Here is a 13858-nt window from a genome sequence, read left to right as displayed (position 1 = left end):
ATCCCAGCCAGTCACAGCCTTGAAATGCCTCTTCTCAAAATGGAAAGCCCATAACATTCCTACGTCCTTGCAACAGATGGTTTGAATTAATTCTCTTGGAGCTCTGCCCTCCAGTGAGATCCCTCAGTTTTCTCATCTGTCTTCCTATAGGGGTCAGGGATATTTCCTTTAACATTAAAACAAAAACATCAAAATCAAAGCCAGTCCCCATACTAGATAGAATAAATTAAAGAAAGTCTGGTTTCTTCAAGTCTCAAAGAATGGGTCTGTCTAACCCCACTGCAAAACTGAATGAATTACTACTGGGCCAGTGAGGCAGGGGACACTTATGAATTGCCAACACCACTTTTTTGGCCCCTGGATTTTCCTTGGAGGCCTCTTATAAACGTTACTTTTTAACTGTGGCACAGTCATAGTTATTAAGAAAACCTGAAGTCTGGCCAACTTTCTGGTTTTGCTGCCCAAATTACTGAATGTTTGGTTGATTATAGCCCTAAAACAGCCACATACTAAGTAGCTTTTAAACATTTTCTCCCCTGGGCAATCACCTGGTCTATCTGAACTCAAAGTCCACCACATATAAATTAAGTATTTACTCAACTAACTACTGCTAAAAATCAATGGCCTAAAGGAATACATTAAAAATTACATAACAGAGCTTGGCTTTTGTGAATTAAAACTTCTAAAACTTAAGTGCCATGCCCTGCTCTTGACCTGGAAAACTTTAAATGCAATATTTATAGAACAACCCCTAGAGATAAGCATATTGTTCTTAGGTGTCCAATCCATGAACTCATACATGAAGTACAGTACAAGAAAGGTAAGCTGGAGGAAAAAATTAAATATTTAATTCTGCATTACACACAAATACACACACACACATCAATGTGTAGTAGTAAGAAAATATAAATTTAACTCTCTACCATCCAAATTGAATATCTGTAGTGAAAAGAGCAGTATATATCCCAATATGTAACATACCTGACAAAGAAAAATTTCTATTTTAAGCCTTTTTTAAAAAAAGATTTATTTCATTTCTTTGAAAAGTGGAGTTACGGAGAGAGATAGGGAGAGACAGAGTGAGAAGGTCTTCCATCTACTGGTTCACTTCCCAGATGGCTGCAATGGCCAGGACTGGGACAGGCAAAGCCAGGAGCTAGGAGCTTCATCCAGGTTTCCCATGTGGGTGCAGCACTTGGACCATTTTCTGCTGCTTTCCCAGGAGCATTAACAGAGAGTTGCATTGGAAGAAAAACAGCAGGGACTCAAACTGGCTCTCATATGAGATGTTGGCATCTTAGGCCACAACGCTGGCCCCTATGGTAAGCTTCGAATAAAAAGGTCAGCCTAATCAAATATGATGCACAAAGTAAGACGGACAAATATTGCTTAGGAAAATAAGGATGGAGAAATTTGAAGAAGAGAGCTTCACTTGTTCACAAATTTTATTGTCACAAACCTCTGGGAAAGAGTAGAACACTAGTTGTCTGGCTGGATGATATGACTCAGTAAGAACAAAGTAATTAGTTCCTCCATGATCTCAAAGAACTGGTAACTAAGCAGCTGAAAACACTGGAGCCAGGTCCAGAGTCATTGCAGGTACAAGTCTGCGGCTAAGGGATTATTTCTAACTCAGGCTGTAAACCTGGCTTCGCTGGGGTCTCAACAGTTGAACAAACTGTCAGTTCCCACAATACCTTCACAATCACTCATCGCCCCAGCAAACACTGATAATTTCTAAGGCATTGAAATCCCAAAGCAAGGCAAGAGATGTTGGAGTCTATTAGGGTCTAGAAAACAATAACATAAGCAGTGAGTAAAGCCATTAGAAAAAGACAAGAACCTCAGATTGACAACTGCTAGGTAGTTGTTACTGACTAGGATGGCTTAAGCATAAACATGTATGGCCTTGGTCATGATGATAGCCTCAAATACCTAAAACAAGAGTGAAAACATGAAAACAATGCAATCGATAACAACAACAACAACAAAAAAAAAGCAGCCCCAAATTGGTAGCCCCAGAAAACTACCCCATAAGCACATGACTTGGTTCTGGAGAATCGATTCTTAATCTTTTGAGAAACACTACTTTAAAAATCTGTCAAGTTTCATGGACTTAATATGAAACTCAAAAAAATGCATGTATGGTCAAACGCAGAGTAATATAATGATATTTTAGGATGCTTAAAGACATACCTAAGTCCGTTAATGAAGCCTACTTGAGAGTTGTAGAACCAAGGACTCTCCAGAATATCTGGGACAATTGAAAGGGACTAGAAGAACTACAGGACAAGATGGAAGGGTCAGGGAATGGCCATAGAAGTCTCTGGAATTAGGGTGAATTATTCTATCCCTTTGAACACTACTCTACCTCTGTTCTATCACCTGTAAAAATTTCTCAAAACACTCATTGTACAAAAGTTGTGGTTTGGATTAAATGGAAGAATGTCTTTAGAATGCCTGCTCAGAATGTACTACATGAATGAATATTGCTTCCTGGTGGCATAATGACTTCAAAAACATGAACATTCTGAAAGGATAGTTGTTTTCCACTGTGAGAGTTAAAACCTAGAAGCAGTCTATAAGTCCACCACTGGGCAATGCTAAATAAATGATAGTATGTCCACACGAATAAATGATATGTAGCACTTTGAAAGATGAAAACTATATTTACTGACTTTGATGTACAAGTATGAATAGCTGTTCAAGATACCCCATATAGAGAGAGTAAAAAGCATATTTTAAAACAATATAGTTGGCACAGTAGCATAGTAGGTTAAGCCTCCGGCTGTGGTACTGGCATCCCATATGGGTGCTGGTTCATGTCCCAGCTGTTCTTCTTCTGATTCAGCTCTATGCTAATGACCCGGGAAAGGAGTGGAAGATGACCCAAGTGCTTGGGCCTCTGTACCCTTGTGGGAGACCGGGAAGAAGCTCCTGGCTCCTGGCTTCGGATTGGCCCAGCTCCAACTGTTGTGGCCATTTGGGATGGAAGACTCTCTCTCTCTCTCTCTCTCTCACTCTCGCTCTCACTGTAGCTCTAGCTCTACTTCTCAAATAAATAAAATCTTATAAAAAATATAGATAATATTCTATACTATGAATTAGTTGTAACTTATGTAAGAATTTATTTCCCACTATGGACATTTATTTAGCTGGTTTCTATTTTCTTCCAGTTTAACTAACAACTTTCTTTTTTTTTTTTTTTTTTGGACAGGCAGAGTGGACAGTGAGAGAGAGAGACAGAGAGAAAGGTCTTCCTTTTGCCGTTGGTTCACCCTCCAATGGCCGCCGCGGCCGGCGCGCTGCGGCCGGCGCACCGCGCTGATCCGATGGCAGGAGCCAGGAGCCAGGTGCTTTTCCTGGTCTCCCATGGGGTGCAGGGCCCAAGCACCTGGGCCATCCTCCACTGCACTCCCTGGCCACAGCAGAGAGCTGGCCTGGAAGAGGGGCAACCGGGACAGAATCCGGCGCCCCGACCGGGACTAGAACCCGGTGTGCCGGCGCCGCTAGGCGGAGGATTAGCCTATTGAGCCGCGGCGCCGGCCACTAACAACTTTCTACAATGAAGTTTTTGATTTTATTTCCTTGGAACAGACTTCTATAATGGAAATTGCTTTAGAGAGAGTTTGTCAAATTCCTTTACAATTAGTCCCTACCAATTTACAATTATATATGAACCGTCTAAGACCTTCCATTCACCATGCCCTATTTATTTTGCATACTTTTAAAACTGTAAATTTTATATTCCAAATTTGTTTGATGTCATTTTAATTTGCATTTTATTTTTATTGGAAGTGAACATTTCTTTCTGAATGTTAGTATATTGTATTTTTTCTTCTATAATTGTTTTTGCGTTACATACATTTTCCTATAGGTTTTAAGTGGTATTTTTAAAATTAATTTTTAAGTACTCTGTGTGGTTATCATCATTTTAGTAAAATACTACAATTTAGCTATCTGTTAGCATTTATAATGGTCTTTGGCTTGCAAAATTTATAAATTTATAGATAATCTAAACTAATAATTTATCTTTCAAATTTCTTCCATTATTTCTGTATTAAAAATAAGTCCATACTCTTTACCCACATTTTCTTCAAAACTTATTTATGATTTCATTATACATTTAAATCTGTAATTCTTTTAGAATTTGGTGGGAAAAGGTTGAAGTCTTTTCACTTTGTTCTATCAATTATTATTTTCAGTAATTTATTGCTATTGGTCCTATCCCAATATCTTGTTTCACTCATATTTATACTTGGCTAGCTCTCCTGAGACACACTAATGGTTGCAGGCAGAAGTCTTTTAGCAGGTGCTCCTCACGGGGCTGCGGATTTGAAGTAAGAGATTTCGAAGTGCTGAGTTTCCAGCTGAATTGCTTGTTGTTGCTGTTGAGTGTGTGTGACTATATTTAGCACTCTTGTTATCTATAGTTAAGAAACAGTTTTAGAGAAGAAGAATGATAAAAAGAATCATAGATTCAAAATGAATATGTGTCAAAAATGTTTAACTTATTAATTAATGAGAAAACAGTAAATTGTTAACTGGTCCAGAGACATATAAAATGTTAAAAAATTCTGAAGTAAATTTATGAAAAAATTCTAAATGAATCTATCAGAACCATGGTAAAAAGTCAATTGCATTCAATCAAGCAAACTAGTTACATTATTACAGACAAAAATTATTTGAATTATTATTGGGTTTCCACAATTTACAGCTATTGTATGGATCAAAGATGAGAAAACCTAGATGAGTAATTAGTCAAGATTTTTACTCTTTTTTTTTCATTTCGAAGTTTCATAATTTTCCCTGGCAATCTCCTTCTCTCACTTTATCATAATAATTTCAAAAAAGATTAACCTTTAACATAACATAAGGTTGGTCTTATTAAGTTTGGCTGATTATTTGCTTAGGTATAGCAAAGGTGTTACTTTGCTATTCAGAACACCTTAAATTTGCTTTGTAGACTCTATTGCCAAACAATCATGAACAGATAGTAATTGATTTCTGTCTGCAAGTTTTCATAAGGAATTTGAAGTTGGACTTATAAAATTATCTATTCTTTGTTGTTCTAAACTAAGAAACTAAATTTAAGAAGCTCAATGCGAGATTTTTCTTGCAGTATCTATTTAATTTGGGTAATTAATTTATTTAATTTGGGTAAATTCCTCTGTTCTCAAAGTCTCCCCAAATATATTAGTGTTACTTATATTTTATATACAGTATTTTTTTAAGATTTATATATTTGAGAGACAAAGTTAGAGAGAGACAGAGACAGAGAGATGGTTCCCTCCCCAAATGGCCACAATGGCCAGGGCTGGGCCAGGCTGAAGCCAGGAGCTTCCTCCAGGTCTCCCACATGGGTACAGAGACCAAAATTCTTGGGCCATCCTCCACTGCTTTCCCAGGCTATCAGCAGGGAGTTGGATCAGAGTCCAGCAGCCAGGACTGGAACCATAGCCCATATGGGATATGGCACTGCAGGAGGCTTAACTTACTATGTCACAGCTTAGGCCCCAATATACAGCATTGTTGTACCCTTTATACAAAGAAATTGACCAGCTTCCCCAGGAGAGCTTTGTAGCCATGGTCTCCCTAAGTAGCGTTAAACTTCATTCCTTAAAAGTGGCTATTCCTACCTGATTAAATAAGCATGATTTTCAAATAGGACATTCCAGGAAGGTTTTGCTTTTATAATTTGTGCAATTAAATCCTGGTACAAAGGATGATACCTTCTTATTTATTATTGAGTAGCCATGGAAAGTAAGGAGACTTAATAACACCTTTCTTAACCCTAAAGAGATAATAAGAATCATATATCAGTTTATAATGTCTTTCTTCAAAAGTTTAGTCTACCAGATTTCTGTGAGTTATACATTGCTTGAAAGGAAGAGACGGTGGCAAAACCTAGTGGAGAGATTTCTAAGAGCTGCCATCAGTGTTTTCCTTGAAGAGAAAAACATATGACACGGCAAAGACAATGATAAAACTCCAAGAATTCCAAAAACATCAGTTTCTGAGATGTCCGTGTTAATTATATCTTTACAGGTTTACCTAGACAAAGCTGAGAATCTCTGCTGATTTGATGACTCCTCCAATGAAATTTTACACACAAATCTATTTTTAGCACCTTGTATCAAATTGGACGGCTAAATCTTTGTGACATTTCCAAGATTCCTCTGGAAATTCTCAAAGATCATATTAAGCTTTTTAAAAAATACCCTAAAAGTTTTATTTAATATTTTCTTTTTTATAATTTTTTAACTTTCTAAAATTTATATATAAGAGAACAAGTTTCATGTGAATCCAGTTACTAAAAGGCAAAAAAACAAGGGAAAAGTGACAAAAGACACTTGATTCAGATATAATCAGGGTGCCAGTGATATAATACTGAGTTAATTGTATAAGTAAACATTTAAGACAATAAAATACTTACAAATAAGTATACAGGCTAACACCTTAGTTCTTTATAAGTGAAAGTTTTGTTCCATAATTTATTTTAATTTTTTTCCTAAACAATCTAGGATGTAATAATTTCAATGTAAAGCATAGAAAAAAACATTTTTGTAAAACAGAATCTTTGCTATATAGACAGGCAGATAACACAGAAAGCTTCCAGAAAAGCTTTTCGAATAGTGGGCAAAGGAGCAAACTGGTAAACCAAGAAAGCAAGTCCATCAAGACTGGGAAAACTTCACAAAAATCTTAGCACAGTTCAGCATCTTTTCAGATTCAAGTACTATGAACCAAGGCAAATAAAATTTACTTCCAAAATTTGCCCTTCACTTTGCTTATTCATATCAGAGAAATTCTTAGGGGATCCAGGAGCACAAAGCAACTTTTATATTAATAATAAGATGTTATTTCTATGATTTCAATGTGTTCCTCATTGCAATGTCAAATGAATCGGTAAGTACTCTTGAACTGCATTTTCAACTTCCAATATGATAAATACTGATGCTTACAACCCACATAAGTATAATTGGGGGGGGGGGTCCTTAGTAGTTCTCAAAATTTTACAGGGTATCTGAGGTGGGAGAAAAAAAACGGAGAGGAAGCCTAGAAACCACTGCCATGTATTTGTTATATACCAGTATAAAACCAAACTAAAGGGGAAAGCTACTTTCTCTTTGAATCACAAAAGCACACAGGAGCATACTGTGGTATTATCCTCAACCATGATACTAATAGTGGCTTTTAACCAAAGTAACTCCTGTTTCATAGAGAAAACTGGAGGTAGATAATTAAGAAGTCTTTATCTTGCACAAGTGTTTCAACAGAGTACCAAAAGGCACATTGTAGCTCTCTAAGCCACACACATATCTTTGTAAGAGACACACACATACCTTTGTAAGAGACAAAATAATATGTTCATTAATGGGATCCCAGACTAGTACTTTCAATAGGATGTAATCAAAAGTATATACACTTAAATTATGCCTAATAATTAGGCATCAAATTTTTAGCATTATATCTTAGTTAGAAATTAGATATCAAGTGAGTATTCATATATAATTCAGCTTAATATTTGTTAAGGTTTTATGTAACTAAAGATCTTGGGAAGTATTCAAACTGACATATTAAACACACACACACACACACACACACACACACGACGGTTATAGTTGAAATAAAGTTGACATAATAATGTTTTGATTTAGTTGAATACAAAATTGCATTTTTCACTATCTTAAATATCATGGATGAGTACTATTAATTTAATCAGTACACCTGAATAAGCTTAGTGAAAAAATCCAAGTAGAATAAATATTGTTTATATTATACAGAACACTGATAAATCAGAGAATTTAACTGTCTCTTTTAATCCAAACTTATTATACTAATCCAATTTGCCAAATATTTATTGTAATTACTTGAACTTAAATTTTAGAAATGTTTCTAAGTTTCTATAAGGATAACTTTTTTAACTTTTATTTAATCAATATAAATTTCCAAAGTACAGCTTATGGATTACAATGGCTTTCCCCCCCATAACTTCCCTCCCACCCACAACCTTCCCCTTTCCCGCTCTCTCTCCCCTTCCATTCACATCAAGATTCATTTTCAATTCTCTTTACATACAGAATATCAGTTTAGTATATACTGAGTAAAGATTTCAACAGTTTGCACCCACATAGAAACACAAAGTGAAAAATACTGTTTGAGTACTAGTTATAGCATAGGCCAGTCATAACAGTTCTTTAATTTAGGAGACTTCTGAATTTAATTATTACTTTTCAGAAATAAGACAATATTATGTACTCATACAAAGAGAGCTAAAAACCTTTATGGATTATAAGCATCGCCACATGGAGACATATAAACAGCTTATAACTTCACATCAAAACTTAATACACAACAGAACAGGCATTTAGCCTAGGGATGGAGATGCCCACATCCCACTTCAGAGTACACAGCTTCCATACCCAGCACTGGCTCCTGACTCCAGCTTCCTGCTAATGCAGACCCTGAGGTGTAGCCCATGGCTCAAGCACTTGGGTTGCCTCCACCCACACGGGAGACCTTGATTGCCTTCCCAGCTCCTGGTTGGGCTCTGACCCCGCCCCAGCCATGTGGTCATTTGGGGGGGGGAGGGTAAACGAATGGATTAACTTGTGTTTTCTCTCTCTCTCTCTCCTCAAATAAATAAATAACTATTTAAAAAGTAAGCACACATAAAACACTGGCTCACAAATCAAAGAGTGGTTCTGTTTACTGGTAGACACAATGTTCTTAATTTGAATTCAAAATAGATGAGTAAACAATGAAAATAAAATACTAAAAAACGAATTGTCTTTTATCTCACTTAATAAAAACTAAATGTCTATAATTTGTTAATCCTTTAACTCAGATTAATCCTTTTGCAAGGGTTAAACCATATGACAACTTTTTTCTTTAAATATTTATCTATTTGAGAGGCAAAGAGTGGTGGGAGCTCCCACCACTCTTTAATTCTCCAAATGCTGGCAGCTGCCAGACCTGGGCTGAGGCCAAAACCTGGAGCCAACAACTCAGTGTAATTCTCCCACATGAGTGGCAGGAATCCAATTATTTGAGCCATAACTACTGCCTCCCAGGGTTTGCATTTGCAGAAAGCTGGATTCAAGAACTAGAGGTGGATAAGGAACCACACAGTCCCATATGAGATGCAGGCATCTCAACCACTAAGCCGAATACCCACCCCAACAAAAAATAAATTAAATTTCAAATCACTACTATCACCAGGAAGGACTAATTTATCAACTGTAAAAGCCCCAAAAAACCCACAAAAATTGTAAAAAGGGAAACATGGAAAGAAACAGAGGATCAGCAAAGTTAAACTTCTATTGTTAGAGGAGATTTACCTCTGAGAACAAGAACTGGTGCACATAGCTTTAAGCTACCTGTGAATACAGCACTCCCCAGCAATACCTGTTACTCAGCTATTAGAGAAATCTATTGGACATCAACAGCAATGCCTCCAAAAGATTTACAAGGTAACTTTTCTTTAAAGTGTATAATCACAACTCAAATGTAAAATGAGTGTGCAAAAGATTTTATAGAATTCATTAACTATATAGGGAATCAGTAAAATACCACAACCAGTTCAAAAGTAAATTCAAAGAGCAAACATCAGAGTCCAAGAAGTACTTTTAAAAGTTCATGGAGGCAGCATTCTGGCCTAATGGCTAAAGCTAACGCCTACAATGCCAGCATCCCTTATGGGCACTGGTTCAAGTCCCAGCTGCTCCACTTCCAATCCAGCTCCCTGCTAATGGAAAGTAGTGGAAGATGGCCCGAGTTGTTGGGTCCCTGCCACCACATGGGAGACCTGAATGAAGTTCCTGGCTTCGGCTTAGCTCAGCCCTAGCTGGGAGTGAACCAGGGGTAAAAGGTTTCTCTCTCTCTCTCTTTTTCTTTTTCTCTATCTCTGTCTCTGTTTCTCTCCCTCTCTGTAACTCTGACTTTCAAATAAATAAATCTTTTTTTAAAAAATTCATGTAAAATGGAAATTATTTTGGTTGACATAAAAAAAACTGTTAAGTACATGCATAAAAGGGTCTTCAAAAACTCTGTGGAAATATGTAATGCAAAAAGTTTGCATGAATTTCAAATGTTTTTGCACCAAAATAAACTTATCTTTTAATTCAGTTTTATGGGCTTTCAAACTACCTTCATATTTAGGGAGTAAGGAAAATACAAATGAAAAAGATGTAAAAACAAGTCCTTATACAGGGCAACAATTTATTGTAGTCCAGTGGACACAATTAACTTGCTTCTTTGTAGATAACAAATTTTCACATTACCAGTTATGTACAACTTCAAGAGTTGAAAGTTACACAAAAATAGTGAAATTCAGATATGACTGGATGGGTTTGGCTCATTTCCTAGACTACAAATTTTCTGAACCTATTTTTAAAAAGATGTGTCCAAAATATTCTCTCTATTTAGCACAAGAAATTAAATACTGTGGAGAAAAGCAATACCTGTGCTCTCTACTCCCAATTTATCATCATTTCCTGCATTAGAATAAGACAGAGCAAGTACCATCACTCTTCTGAACATCAAATATACAAAAAACTTTTTCCCCTGAGAGTTAGCTTTATCATCACTTCTTTCTACCTTCTTTATCAATATATCACGTTAGAAAATACTTGTTCCCATACCCAGAGGAGTTCCCAAGGAGTGTATGGTATAATCCTCTATCCTAAATAACGATAAAAGGACCGCATCTGAGGCAGGCAATTGGTGTGTCAGTTAAGACATCTCTCAGGATTCCCACATCCCATGTGACAGTGCCATAGCGTCAAGCGCCAGCTCTGCTTCAGGTTCCAGTACCCTAGGACTGTAGGTATGATGGCTCCAGTACTTGGGTGGCTGCCACTCACAGTGGGGAGTTAGATTGAGTTGTTGGCTTCAAGTTTTGTCCTGGCCCAGCCCTAGCTGCTGCCAGTACCTGGGGAGTAACTCAGTGGGTAGAAGACCTCTGTCCCTCTGTCTGTCTTTCTCTATTCCTCTGTCTCTGTGTCTCATCTCTCAGCATTTCAAATAAAATGAAAGCAAATATTTGGGTGTGCAGTGGAGGATGGCCAAAGTGCTTGGGCCCTGCACCCCATGGGAGACGAGGATAAGTACCTGGCTCCTGCCATCGGATCAGCACAGTGCACCGGCCACAGCGTGCCAGCCGTGGCAGCCATTGGAGGGTGAACCAACGGCAAAGGAAGACCTTTCTCTCTGTCTCTCTCTCTCATTCTCCACTCTGCCTGTCAAAAAAAAAAAAAAAAAACGAAAGCAAATATTTTTAAAGGACCAAATCATTCACAAATTATGATTTGGGGGAGGGGGGAAGCAAGTCAAATACTTTTAAACTGATTAAGAAAGATGCTTTTTGCCCATGAGAGTATTTCAGGCATGGAAAGCCAAGACACTGTGGCCAAAAAAAAAGGGGGGGGGGGCCTAAATGAAAGATCTCTGTGAGTGAGATACCAGTGGAAAGAACGGGACATCAAAGGAGGTACCATTCTCTGAAGAGAGGAGAGAACTTCCACTTTGACTATGGCCTTGTCTAAATAAGATCGGAGTTGGCGAACTCAAAAGGCTTCCATAGCCCATAGACAAGAGCCTAGGGTGATTACTGATGCCATAAACAAGAGTGTCAATTGTTAAATCAACCACAGGAGTCACTGTGCACTTACTCCCCATGTAGGATCTCTGTCCTTAATGTGTTGTGAATTAACGGTGTAACTAGAACTCAAACAGTACTTTATACTTTGTATGTCTGTGTGGGTGCAAACTGTTGAAATCTTTACTTAGTATATACTAAATTGATCTTCTGTATATAAAGATAATTGAAAATGAATCTTGATGTGAATGGAATGAAAGAAGGAGCAGGAGATAGGAGGCTTGTGGATGGGATAGAGAGGTTATGGGGGGTTGGGGAGCCACTGTAATCCAAAAGCTGTACTTTGGAAATTCATATTTATTAAATAAAAGTTTTAAAAAAAAGAAAGATGTTTTTCATGAAACCCAACATGGACAGACACTTCCCATTGATCTGAATTAACTCCAAACCCGAGACATTTTTAATCAGCAATCTTTAAACCAAGATAGGGTTCTTACTGAAATATGACCCTGAAATAACATCTGTTTGTAAAGCCCTCACCGGGAACTCTGCAGAGTGGGTCCTGAGCTCAGCAGTGTCCAGACAGCCGTAAGCTGGGAACACTGCTTTGATCCCAGGTGTCTGCAGTCCTATCACAGCCCAGGGCCTCACAGCAGCTAATTGGAATCATCATCACTCCTGAGTAAAAGAAAAAAAAAAAAAATAGGGGGAAATATGTGAATGTCCCAATGGAAACTGCCTTTTCAACTCTTTGTCCTACAATACTGGAACAAAGAGAAAATTCACTTAATACCAATTATTTGCATGGATTTGACTAACAATATGATTTATGTATTCTAGGTTCTACCAGGTGATAGTTCTACCAGAATCTCTATCCTGACAGATCTCTACATGCAAGCTGTCATTTTTGACCACATTTCCAGAAGGAAGACTTAAGTACTCACGGTTAGATGGCTCCCTAATTGTTTGCTAAATTTAAAAGAATTCTGTAGCCAGTGGCAATTTAGAATAATAAATGAGTTCCATAACTGGCAGACAAATTAGAATAATGAGTTAATAAAATGAATTAGAAAGGAAACTGTAACTTTGACCATCTTTTTATTGTACACTTAGTTTGACTTGAGAGGTTTCTAAATTTTTTTCTCCTGAACACTTAGGCTGATTGCAACAGTTTATGGGAGAGAATCTTGTTGCCACTTCAAAGATACTCTAATTGGTGACACATTTTGTAGCTCAGATTTTCCAAAACAAAAATGTTCCAGGTCCTACTATTGCCAAATCAAGTGGACCAAACACTGTGCCATGTGGTGATACTGTTTACTGAAATCATTGAATATTGATAACAAGCCCCAAATTGGAAAATCAGCATAAGCAAATACTGTACAAATAAGGTTTTCAATAAAATCTGAAGTACCCCATGAGCTGCTGTATGAACTCAAGGGCAGTGTGTACTATGTTTTTGTGTCTGGACAACATGAATCCTGTGCCAGTGAAGCTGAGGACATGAATTCTAAAGGAAACCAGAAGATTTTAGAGAAATGATGACTCCATAAGAGAAATACACATGTTTTCCTAACATCTCTGCAGGTGGCTTTTATGAAGAAAGGGCGTTATTTGAAGGCCACTTTTTATTTAAAATTAGTGTTTGCTTCTTCCTCAACTCCTTCCCATTCAATTCTCTCTCCTTTTTAAACAATCTACTATTGGGACCATAAGAGGGATCAAGAAAGGTAGGACTCTGCTCCACTCGTGACAGTGGGAGAGGCCAGGCCAGGCATCAGAGTTCAAATGAGGTGAAAAAGGTGTGTTCATGAGGAAGGTGGGAACCTGGTACAAAGTGTCAGAGTGCATTTTAAATGGGAAACAGATGTAGGAGGATACTTCAAAAGTTCATGGAAAATAGAATTTAAAAATGTTGATTTTCATGCTAAAAATTTTAAATCCATGCATAGATTTTTCATAATATGTATTTTTTAACTTTTTTGAAGACCCTGTGTATTCATTCAAATTCAAAAATTTCAATTTTTTGTACCAAACTAAAATTAGCATTTAATTCAATTTTCCATAAACTGCTTTAAACCCCCTCATGTTGGTGTGATCTCATGGTTTCCAAGGCATGGGACAAACAGAATATGTGTGTGTGCATGCATGCATTACTCTGCATTGAGAAAACCTAAGAGCAGCAAAACCCTGAACAGCATTGAGCACACCCACCGGCTCCATCTTAGTTTCTTAACACCATTTTCTACTGAAGAG

At 37.3% G+C, this 13858-nt stretch overlaps 1 protein-coding gene across 1 annotated transcript in view; it reads left to right on the top strand.

The window, feature by feature from the left end:
* Positions 1 to 13473, top strand: part of CFAP299 (cilia and flagella associated protein 299) — a 730672-nt gene extending 717199 nt beyond the window's left edge. Inside the window, exon 6 of the mRNA XM_002717091.5 lies at positions 12443 to 13473. Within this exon, the coding sequence (XP_002717137.2) occupies positions 12443 to 12538 (96 nt within the window). The 3' untranslated portion in view covers positions 12539 to 13473. The remainder of the gene's footprint in view (positions 1 to 12442) is intronic.
* The last annotated feature ends 385 nt before the right edge of the window (positions 13474 to 13858 follow it).

The sequence above is a fragment of the Oryctolagus cuniculus genome, chromosome 8, assembly GCF_964237555.1.
Source record: "Oryctolagus cuniculus chromosome 8, mOryCun1.1, whole genome shotgun sequence".
Taxonomy (NCBI): Eukaryota; Metazoa; Chordata; class Mammalia; order Lagomorpha; family Leporidae; genus Oryctolagus; species Oryctolagus cuniculus.
This window is presented reverse-complemented; position numbering and strand designations above follow the sequence as displayed.